This window comes from Poromitra crassiceps (assembly GCF_964638095.1).
Source record: "Poromitra crassiceps genome assembly, chromosome: 3".
NCBI classification, from domain to species: domain Eukaryota; kingdom Metazoa; phylum Chordata; class Actinopteri; order Beryciformes; family Melamphaidae; genus Poromitra; species Poromitra crassiceps.
The window spans coordinates 69701867-69714252 of record NC_139625.1 but is presented as its reverse complement, the minus strand read 5'-3'; the positions used below and the strand labels follow the sequence as shown (position 1 = coordinate 69714252).

At 43.1% G+C, this 12386-nt stretch overlaps 1 protein-coding gene across 1 annotated transcript in view; it reads right to left on the bottom strand.

The window, feature by feature from the left end:
- The window catches only part of ralgapa1 (Ral GTPase activating protein catalytic subunit alpha 1), a gene marked incomplete at its 5' end in the record, with an annotated part of 190681 nt that overhangs the window by 71750 nt on the left and 106545 nt on the right, over window positions 1-12386 (bottom strand). Inside the window, 4 exons of the mRNA XM_083633920.1 lie at window positions 253-380; window positions 3727-3885; window positions 9554-9709; window positions 11070-11193. Coding sequence (XP_083490046.1) covers window positions 253-380; window positions 3727-3885; window positions 9554-9709; window positions 11070-11193 — 567 coding nt within the window. The remainder of the gene's footprint in view (window positions 1-252; window positions 381-3726; window positions 3886-9553; window positions 9710-11069; window positions 11194-12386) is intronic.

The window sequence follows — 12386 nt, the reverse complement described above, 5'->3', positions numbered from 1 at the left end:
CCTCATTCATGTTTTGGTTGCACCTGTGTTTACCCTGCCTTTTAGACACAAAATGGCTGCTGTGAAAAAGGTCAATCAGGGAGCTTGTGTGCCGTGACACTTGCAGAAAAGCGTTTTCTCTGAATACATGATGGATTTTGTGTAGAGCTACAGACGAGTGAGGTGTCATGACAGAGAGCCTCCTGTGATCTTACCTTTGGCTTCTGACCCCTCATTTTGAAGATTTTGAAACAGAGGTTTTTAAAAGGATACAAGTTCTGGTAGAGTGGGATGAGGGACTTGAGCGCTCGGCTGGCGTTGATGGCAGTGGCTCGGACCATAGTAGGCAAAATCTTCACATCCACTATGGCACCGTCGAACAGCGGACCAAAGAATGGCACCTAGACAGACAAAGAAAGGTAGACAGAAAAAAGGAGGCATTTACAGACTGTTTTCTGTACAAGAGATTTTTATTGTGCAATATTTGCCTGAACATGCCTTTGAAGCCATGAAATAATCACACGATCACAAGTTATTTGCTTTTGTACAGAAATATTAGCTGGAAATGGCTTCATTCAACGCTTTCTGCTTGTATAAGCTTCGAAAACAAAATTTGCCTCTTTTTTCACTTTTTTTTATTAGATTTCAAAAGTCCATAGCCATGCATGTTTGGGGCTTATACAGTCTATGGTTTGGGGGCATCTAAAAGAAAAGAGGTTGTGCGGATATGACTGCTTTCCAGCCGTATACAGTACATATACTACTATATACCACTTGGTTTAAGTTAAAGTGGAGCTAAACCCAAAAATTAATTTTTATTTTATTTTAGTTCAAATACCTGGGTATTCAGTGCACCTACTGTATTTATTCATGTGTGCAAAGAAAATCACAAAAATCAAATTTCTTTAGTTTTTCACACTTTTTACCATCAAAAGTAAATTTTTCAAGATTTCATTCATAACAGTAATCTACCGTTTGCTGACGTCACATAGTACTATCAAATTTCTAACCCATTTCAACCAATCATATCACAACCGATCACGACATGGCAGCTGTCAATCAATCTTTATTTCAGGAGAATTTTCTCCTCCAAATTAAGGAGAAAATGGCGCCTAGTGTCTGTAATCTGGCAGAATTTCTAGCCCATAAACTAACTACTAACTTCGCTAATTGTATGTAACATACAAAATAAAGCTAACTGTAATGTCTAAGAATGCAAAGAAATGTAACTGGATAATTAAAATCGCATTCCAGGATAACATTAGTTAACGTAGTTAAGGCCGAATTCAGACCCCGGCCCTTCGGAGATTCCAGGCCGACAGGCTGCAGTCTCCGCTCTGCTCCATACAAAGGCAGCTGGCTGCCTGCGGCTCTCTCACGTAGCGCCACAACATGCTGAATCCCACTCGATTTGGGGGCGGAACGCGCCAGGATTGGCCAAAGCCAAATCCAGTCCGTAAAATTGTCAAATCAAATCATCGACATGCTACTATCGCCCGTCTTTCAACCTGTCATCTCAGACAAGTTTTGTTTTTCAGTCTGAAACATGACTCCGACCCACGCGCCACTTGGGCTTCGTTGGGTTCATCTCGTCTTTAAGGCTTTCTGACGTAAATCAATACTTTGCTTGTGGAATCCACCAAAGAGAATAATGTCATATTGTTCAAAATTGACTTTATTCAATTTATTAGCAGACAAGGTCTCCGAGCGATGCACTGCACTAGAAGCCTGAATGCAGTGCATTCAGGACCACGGCACAAAAACAACAAACTTCTGGATTCAATATAATTCAATATTTTTACTTGTAGAATGAATGAAAGAGAATAATGTTATGTCATTAGTGCTGTGGTATCTATGTAATACAGAAAAAGTAGTATTTTATTGTGTTAGGTCTTGCTTGAAATAGAGTTATGTTATCAGTGCTGTGGTATTAACATCTGTGTGCATTAACCAGAGCAGCAAGAGACTGTCCCTGAGCCTGTCTGCCATCTGGATGCATATCTACATAGTCTCGCACAACACACACACACACACATACATAGAGAAATGCAACATTACGCAGAATCTATTTCCCAATTCATACCCACCAAATCCGAATACTGGTACTTGTAGCTCGTATTTTTCTACAGATGTAAAACTCTAGTAACGGACAAGCCCGTCTTTTATTGTCACACGAACACCACAATACATGCATGCGGCCACAACACACTCATGCTGACGGTGGCCGGTGAAAAGTGTCCTCTGCATTTAACCCATCCAGGCATGTCCTTTCCTCTGAGGGCAGGCCAGGAGCAGTGGTCGCTTTCTCGTACAGCGCCCGGGGACCAACTTCGGATGTTGTCGTCACTGGTCGGATGACGATGACGATCTGATCTTCTGCATGTTTTTAGTGGGGGGGTTATATACGGAGGAACCCCCTGGGGGAGCACGGGGAGAACATGCAAACTCCACACAGAGAGAAAGGCCCTTACGACGAGATACCCCACCTGGGCAGTAGGCACTGAGGATATGGGGGGGAACACAACCACAGTGTCCCAGGCGAGAATCGAACTCAGGACCTTCTGACTGTGAGGCGACAGCGCTACCGACTGCGCCACCGTACCCCCTGACAAAAAACCAAACCAAACCAAACCAAAAAACCACTGACAAAAGGGGAACGTGCTTTACTTTGATAGATAACTCACATTTTGAGTTCATCACATCACAGGAACCTATGTTAATAAGCCACCAGCCAAATTTGAACGATGATGAACGTCGCAAAGTATATAAATTTAGGTTTGACAGTCATGGCAAAAGTAATGAGAATCAATTAGATTTTAGAGTGTATTTTCTCCCGCGGACTGTGTGGGCGTGTCCCGTCTGCAGCAGGGAAATTTCCCTCTCTCTCTCTCTCTCTCTCTCTCGGAGGAGACCTCTCTCCGTTAACGGAGAGAGATGGAGAGAAGGAGAGAGAGAGAAGGAAAGAGAGATGGGGTGTGTGTGTGTGTGTTCGCGCGTTGCTCCGCGCATAGCGTACAGAGAGGAAGCGATCTCTGCTCTGCCGCTGCGAGTGCACAGCGCTACTGTGTGTGTGTCAGTGTGTGTGTGCGCACGTGCAGACAGATAGACAGATAGATAGATAGATAGATAGATAGATAGATAGATAGATAGATAGATAGATAGATAGATGTTGGTCTTTGTGTTGACGCAATGCATAGTTAGCTAGCTGCAAAAAGGTGTGGGACCACTAGAACTCTGAAGAGAGATGGAGGCAGAATGTGCGGGACTGTGGGTTGCACGTGTACAAAGGTTATATAGAGCTTATGACGTCATAAGATTTTGCATTTGGGCACCTCGCGCACTGCTCTCGTCAATGAGGAAGTGGAAATCCAGACCTTGTAGAAAAGTATCGATTTTAAGGCTTTGGGTTGAAAGTAATGTATCATAATTTCTGAGGGAAACAATTACTAACATAAGACCCTAAATAACATAGTTAGAACGTTTTTGTGGATTTTGGTTTCCAGGGACTTTAAGCAAACTTTAGAAATGTTACAAAAAAATCTGCTGGGTTGAAATAAAGAATCAGGCTTCCTGAGCACAATGTAGATACATGATGGAAGTTTTAGGCAAAATTGGCTTTGTTCTTTGGTGTCAGCCATATTTCATTTTCATTCAACCTTTATTTAGAACTTGGAAAACCAGCACAAAATGTTGGCCATCAGCGTTGTGGGTCCAACAGTATGGAACAACACAGAAGGCTGCGTTTACCTCAGGTTTCTTCAGTATATGGATGGAGCACATGTGGTTCTTCATGGGATAGATGACGATGAGGACGTCTCCGAACTCGGTGGGGATGATCCCTCGGCGGTAGTCTCTGGAATGTTCCGACCACACGATGTGCACCTCGTCATTACCCAGGTGTCTTAGCTGAAAGGGGGAGGGGGTAGTGGAACAGGAAAGGGGAGACATTAAAAATAGAATCAAACAAGAACAGTATCACTTTATTTGGATAGTCTGCCTACAGAGAGTCTATAGAGCAGAGGTTCTCAAATGTTTTTCAGCCAAGGACCCCTTACAAGATAGAAAATATACCGGGGACCCCCTCATTCTGATTTGTGATTTTAGGCTAAGCTTTATTTAAGCTTTATTGTTTCCACTGTAACGTGCTTAACTTTAAAGGTCCCAATTCGTGCAGCTGTAAGCTCTTAAAAACGTGTGTCTCTGGTCCATAAAACATGATTCTGGATTAATCTGTCGAAAATATAGCAAACCCGTTTGTTGTGACGGAGTTCTCACTTCCTCATCTGGTCGCTTCCCAAGAATGGCCTGTTTCTATAATATATTCAGAACTAACAGTTCCCATTGGCCGCTGAGGGAGAGCCCACCCCAGGCTCCCAGCGGCCAATCAGATTAGCGTCTGTGGACCAGCACGCTAAGTTGCGAGTTATCGTTAACTTAACGGTAATACGCTAAAGAGGACATCTCAAAATGCCTAGACTTACCGAATGCACCTCTGCAGTTGCTGGATCACGTACAGTTGGTGTCGCTCCAGCTAGAAGTGTTAATTTTGTGGCTATAGACTAAATGGTGCAGGTAGCTTGTGTGAGAGGGACCCGCGCAGTATGCAGGAGGAAGCTAGTGACGTCGTAATTCTCTCCAGATTCCTCTCTGGGCAAACGACGCGTTTGGGGGTGTGGCTTGGAGGAGACTGCAGGGGGACGCTGGATAGGGACAAATCCAACTGTGGCAGTTCTGAGCGTGTGACCACTCATTACAGGGAGGGCTGACAGCAGTATATATGCATTTACAAGTAAAAACAGCTTTTGCACGGAATGGGACCTTTAAAATTGATAGGTTTGTTCGATTAGAATGTAATCCATGAACCATTTCATATTTAAAGCATGAAATATTTTCGTTGAACTATGAAGCTTTTGCAACAACAAAAAAGTTTTTATTTTTATTTTCCTGAAAACTTTTTCGCGGACCCCCTTGCAAAGTGCCACGGACCCCTGGGGGTCCCCGGACCCCCATTTGAGAACCACTGCTATAGAGTATTTGTAAAATGACAACAGATTAGATTATTAGTTGACATTCAACAATTCAACTGTATTGCTTTGTCTGTAAATGTTCAACAAACAAACACACAACTTGCTTCCCGTTCCACACACCTGCACCTAGTGTAATATGTAGGTATGTTCATGAATTGTCACATAGACTACTGTATAGAAAATATGTTGAACATCTGTTAAACAGTTTAATTGTTCAATGTCAACTAATAAGCTGTTGAAATTTTACAATTACTCTGTAGACCAGGGTCCCCCAAATAGCGGCCCGCGGGCTGCCCTATATGACCCGGCTGGAAAAAATTTTTTGTACACAGTGCACCTGAACGCAACATGCAAGATACCCGCTGAATACAGTAAGTGTCCAAATGTTCATGTCATTCTGGCCAATACTCCACTTCTGTTATAACATTTCAGTCTGGAATATGGAATATCTTTCAATAATCTTTATGACTAAAAGGCTAAAAGTAATTAAATCTCATGTGTAAGAAATGACTGTTCTACATTGAGGAAGTTTGAAGTAAAATTTGTAATAATTAACTCATTGGTTTTGGATTTATTTAGCTTCAAGAATGCATTTTTGTTCTTGTGTGACCCTCAACACAGGCTTTGAGAATCCCGGGATAAAGGTCGGAAACGTTATTATGATTATTTCTCCCCTTTAATCATACAAATTGGTATTGTATTTTATATCATTGGAAAGCCTGATTAGTCACCTTTGCAACAAAGTACAACTTGTAAGGATCGTGCATTCGTGGAATGAGCAACACAGCTAACCGTGTGGGTAGCGCCCCGATTTTTTTTGCCAAAATCCCCTGCAATATTCTTCTGTTGGTATTCACTCTTGTTTTGAGTTGCTTGGTGGATTGGATGATTGTATTCTCCCACAGTAATAAGGAAAAAACAGCACATATTGGCCATTTTTACACTTTTTACTTTATTCATTTTACACTGTCAGGGACCTCAGTAGCATGTGGTAGATCCATACGCAGCTGGGCACCTTGGCACCGCAAATTAGGTTCCAATCAGGTGCCAGTCACACACCTGCCAGCAGTTGAAGCTCAAAACAAGAGCGAATACTGTAATGGTAAATCAATCATTTTGCTCTCACAATTCCAACAGAAGAATATTACAGGGGATTTAGGCAAAGAAAATTGGGGCGCTACCCACACGGTTAGCTGTGTTGCTCATTCCACGAATGCATGATCCTTATAAGTTGTACTTCTTTGTAAAGGTGACTAATCAGGCTTTCCAACGACGTAAAATACAATACCAATTGGTATTATTAAAGGGGAGAAATAATCGACCGAAATAACGTTTCCGAACTTTTTTTGAGGAGTTTATATGCTTACTTAAATTACTTAAAATACTTAAATTAACCCACCCAGTGAGAAAAGGATCAACTATTGGTGGTTAAGACTAAATAATGACATCACAACTGTTAATTTAAAATGAGTTATTCCTCTAAATCTGGCTTCAAATGCCCCAAGTTTTTCACGCCGTTTGGCCCCCAGCCCTCAGCAAAATGTGGCCCTTGGTGAAAAGTAATTGAGGACCCCTGCTGTAGAATCTCTGTAGGCGGACTATCCAAATAATGTGGCACCGAATAAACTTCTCAACTTTTTCTCTCTTCCAGCACAAACGACAGAAATTGAGTCAATATTCATGCACGCATGCACACACAGTCACACGCACACACGACCTCATACAGCCATCTAGACAGGCTGTGTCCATCATAAACCCAAGGCTTTTGAATGTGTGTGCGTGTCAGTGTGTGTGTGCGTACGTGCTATAGGTGGCCCTGGGGTGACAGAGTGAGTGTGTGAAGACGGAGAGAGGACAGCAAGACAGAGTGAAGCTCGCCAAAGATGGATTCCGGGCTGGAAGATGGATGGGATCAAGTCTGACGTGCTGTGCGTCAGAGTGTATGTGAGTGTGTCAGAGTGTGTATGAGAGTGTGTGTGTCAGAGTGTGTATGAGTGTGTGCGTGTCAGAGTGTGTATGAGTGTGTGCGTGTATGTGTGTGTGGTTCAGATTCACTCAGTGGGCTACAGTGGAGTCTGGCAACAGCTCTGTCATTAACCTTGACGTCTGACAAAGGACACAAACATCGACCGGCCCACAGAGGCCGCATCTCTACTTGTCAGGTGCGTCACGCGCGCGCGCGCACACACACACACACACACACACACACACACACACACACACACACACACACACACACACACACACACACACACACACACGTTCAGATGGCCGCCGTTGGCCTTGGCCCTGAGACAAACACGCATCAGACATTTCGGCTTAAATGTTTGTTGAACTGGAATCAGCTGTGCAATGTGTGCTCTCCATCATGTTAGTTACAGATGTGGATCTGGACTGATTTTGACAGAAAGTCCTACAAGCTGCTGTGCCCCTTTGAGTCTTACAAATATTTTTAAAATGTTAGTGGCTGCATCTTCAGCGCCGTCAACTGGCGTAATAATGTGGCCTTCATCCTTTTAATCATATTACCAACACATGTGGCATGAGAGACACCAGAGCATGCTGGAGAGAGAGAGAGAGAGAACCTGCAATGGATAGCGCTGATATCTGCAGGGTGTGCACGTGTGTGTAGCAGGAGGTGGACATGTGTATGCATGTCAGTTTAGCCTCTGTGGACATACATTTGTCAGCCTGTGTGTGTGTGTGTGTGTGTGTGTGTGTATGTATGCACATTTGGAAGCTAGTGTGCGTTTAACGTCCTTTGTAAGTCTGTGTTTGTGTAATGGTAAACAGGTTTATGGTGTGTGTGTGTGTGTGTGTGTGTGTGTGTGTGTGTGTGTGTGTGTGTGTGTGTGTGTGTGTGTGTGTGTGAGTATGTGTGTTCAATGGGGCCATCAGCTGATCAGGGAGACTGATGGTGTCCAACCAGCAGCTGGTAATCCAATCAGGAGCCTCCAGCGACGTGATAGGCCGAGAAGCAGGAAGTGTGATCTGATTAGAGGGACATTATGGCAATGTGCAGAGCGACCAGCGCCTGGGGGGGTGACAGGTGCACACACACACACACACACGCGCGCGCGCGCGCACGCACGCACGCACGCACGCACACCTATTTGCCCCTATGAATTGGGAAGCATGAATGTACTATAGAAACAATGAATGATGGTCGGTGTGTGTGTATGATTGTGTGTGTGTGTGTGTGTGTGTGTGTGTGTTTGTGCGTGTGTGTGTGTGTTAGGGATACATGATATCAGCACGTCATCATCGGTATCGGTCGATAAAGGCTTTAAAGTGACATTTCTGCCAATAAAATGCTTTAATTATGCCCAAATGCTCGATGCTTGATTAAACACCATGTTATACATAACCTAAGTTGAAGTAATTTTCTTATTTTGCCCAGTGAACATGTGCAATTTGAAAAGCATTGTATTTATATCTGCATCTGCCAGTGGGCCATCATGATAAGAGCAGGCATCATAATGTGTTAATTCCACTACAGGAGAGACTTGATGTTCTCTGAAATTAGGTGGGGGAAAAAGGTGTGCATATATCGGTATCAGCAATCGGCCAAAAGAGTTGGAAAATATCAGCATATCGGCAAAAAATGCAAATATTGTGCATTCCCAGTGTGTGTTTGTGATTGTGTGCCTTATGTGTCTGTCTGTGTGTGTGTGTGTGTACTGTGTGCGCGCACGTGTAGTATATGTGCGCCTGTGAATGTGTGTGTGTCTAGTGATCTATGCTTGATTGCAATGCCATTCTCAGGAAAAGTGAGAGAGAGGAGGGGGTGAGCAAGTTAGAAGCAGAGGGGAGGAGCCAGGGATTCCGTTAGGCGCCAACGCCGCTATTTGTTGCCGTGGGCCGGCAAATTAAAAGGTTGCCGGCTCAAGTGGCCGGTTGGAAATATGCCAAATAAATAAATAAATAATTACATTCATTACACCCATCCACTCCCCAACACAACCCAAAAATTATAACTGGACTGATATATTATAGCAACAGCAATTGGTATGCTCATTAATGCTAATTACTCCTTCACACACACTGATACAGACACACTGAAATACATGCATGGCACGCATACAGACAAGCACACAAATAGACACAAACAGTGTGTCACACACACACACACACACACACACACACACATGACTGCTACAATTACGACTGCTACAATCTCTTAGAAACAGTTAACCATCTTCTGGTGTTGGAGTGAAAGAGGTCTGTGTGTGTGTGTGTGTGTGTGTGTGTGTGTGTGTGTGTGTGTGTGTGTGTGCGTGCGTGCTTGTGTTCCTTCTTGGTCTATGGGTCGAGTGACACTGGTCTGAGAGAGAATGAGATAAGAGGTATAGATAGATGGGTAGATATCTACATTAGGCAGTAGCTATGTTTTCAACATTCTAAAATAAAATGTGAATCAGGTACATTTTTATCAGCTGAGTTGAAGTGAATAAATCATTTGAACTTTGTTATTTTCAGTCTCCTATTTCTATACATCAGAATTGGGTGAAAAAGGCGGCTGGTCAGAGGGTCAATGAGCAGGTTACCTTCTTGGTGAGGTTGTGGTCCTGGTCGTGAGGCATGCGGGTGGAGACGTGGTAGATGACCTCTGTGGTGGAGGTGGCGTAGTAGGGCGTGGTCTGGCCTGTGCTGCGATTCCTCTGGAGACCTCCCATGAACCCACAGTGTGTGGTGAGGTCCACCTAGGAGACATACAAACAAACAAACAGGCTGCTATCACAACCGACTGAGTCAACTCTGACCTGACTCGGATGTGCTTCAGAAGAAGAAGAGAAGTGCTTCTGTTTGGTAACAGAAGAAGAGAAAACCACAGAAGAAGAAGAGAAGCACATCCGGGGGAAGGTCAAAGTTGACTCAGTTTGTTGTGTAGCTATGTCATAGCAGCCTAGCTTAGCCTATAGATATGATCTGATTACAAGATTATGGACGATTCATTTGAATTCAATTGCCGCTCGTATGGAATAACGTCATATATGGATTGCAAAGAGCAGTGGGAGATAAAGCGGGAGGTGCTATGTAAATGGTAAATGGCCTGCATTTATATAGCGCTTTTATCCAAAGCGCTTTACAATCAGTAGATAGTCTACATTCACCCATTCATACACCAATGGCGGCAGGCTACCACCATCGGGAGCAAGGAGGGTTAAGTGTCTTGCCCAAGGACACAACGACAGCAGCTGGGAGGGAGCGGGGATCGAACCGCCAACCCTTGCGTCATTGGCCGACCCGCTCTACCTCCTGAGCTAAAGCCGCCCGCCGCTATGTGACGGACAGCAAACAGAACAGGCTGTCAGCAGCACAGAGGTTTGTTACATCGCTAATTCATGTTCTCTCTATCATATAACAACCATAACGAGCCACTGTGTGTCGGAAAATAAGCTTTTGACTAGACATTAATACAATCATTTCAGATGCCCTTTTTTCCTCATTTTCAGGTTAAAGCTGGAAATAAGGTCCCGGGTGTAAAAACAAACTGAATTATCGTTTAAGTCAATATAAAGCAAACGCAATGCGCCTGTCCATCCAAATACTCTTTTTGCACTATAATGAAATACCGTATACCAGAAAACTATAGACTTTCTTTTCTTACTGTCCACTCTCACTTTCCAACTTGGTGTTGTTTATATGTTTTATTAAATGACATCATTACTATTATGAATTCTCATGGTAAACCCAGGCTATCTGGTTGGTGTTGTTTATGTGTTTTATTTAATTAATTGATCATTATTATTATGAATTCTCATGGCTAGAACCCAGGCTATCTGTTTATGCATTTTATTGAATGAATGTATCGTTATTATTATGAATTCTCATGGCACAGGAACAGTCACAGGAACAGTCACAGGCACAGGGACAGGGCAAAGGGGACAGTCTCTTTAACCAGAGGCTTCCCACTCAATTTATAATTGGAAATTCCAGGAAGCTAAAAAGAAAACTGTAGAAATGTTTTCATTGACAATGGGACTAATGTCTGGAGAGGAAAAACATGGAGATTCAAATGTCAACGTATCTGAAGGGATTTGGATGTAGACATTTGCTTACCTCCCATCCAAGTCCAGAGACAAAGTCTTCATAAGCCTGGCTGCCTGCTGTGTTGGTCAATATGGAGTGTTTGTCCTCTTGGCCTTCAGCCACATAAAACACTGCTATCTTATGAGTCTCACGGCTAGAGGAGAGGAGGAGAGGAGAAGAGGGGGGAGGAGAGGAGAGAAGAGCAGAAGAAGGGGGAGGAGAGGAGAGGGGGGGGGAGGGGAGTAGAGAGGAGGAGAGGGGGATGAGAGGAGAGGAGAAGAGAAGAGAAGAGGGGGTAGAGGAGAAGAGGGGAGAGGAGAAGAAAACAACAATGTGTGTTAAAGTAAATGTGTGGATATTCAGTGGTCAGTGGTGGGGGAGAGCGGAGAACAATAATCTCTAATAAAAGCATAGCACTGACTTGGGAATGGAAAGTACTTATCACAAACCTTCATTAGCCTACTTGGAATCCCATGTATTGAATTGACTTTGTATAAATATTGGATCACCACAAAACGTCTTTTAGTGTCCAGCTCTAAGGCACCAGACTGTCCCATTAAAAAGCTCTGTTATTGGGACTGTCCGAAGCTACAAAAATACTGGGAGAGCGTTGTTCAGACGATAACAGAAATTGTTGAAGTTGAGGTCCCACGTCAAGCAAAATTATGTGTTTTAGGTATTTTTCCAGTTAATTTTATTGGTAACTCAAAGCAGAGGACTTTGATAGATTTTGGACTCCTGCAGGCCAGGAGGATGATAGCTCTGTCCTGGAAAAGAATGGAAATACCATCAATACAAGTTTGGAAGAGGGAGATGGCAGCCTGTATGGCGCTAGAACGCCTGACTTATATCAGTAGAGGAAGGGCAGAAGATTTTGAGAGGGTATGGGACCCTCTGATATCATTTCTAGCTCGTTGATGTGCATTGTTTTTTGTTTTTATTTTATTTTAATTTTTTTGTCTTTGTTTCGTTTTGTTTTATTTATTATTGTTTTGCTTAGTTTAGTTTTGTCTTCTTAATATAATTATGTAGTATGTGAATTTGATTACTATTGTCTGTCTGTATGTGTAATATATGTGGGGAGAAAAATGTGAAACTGAATAAAAATATTATATATAAAAAAAAAAGCTCTGTTATTACAACTGTGATGTTTGGATTGTTCGGGCCTTCATCACAGTTTTAATAATTAGGAGAGCTTTTTAATGAGAGTGTGGCAGCTCAACTTTTATTCATCCTAGGCTTGTTTATGGCAGCACCTCTCTTCCAGTTGTTGGAGCACAGTTCCGTATCCTGCTACAACCTCACATAGCAAAAAATGCCTCATCACTGAAATATGACTCCGTCTTG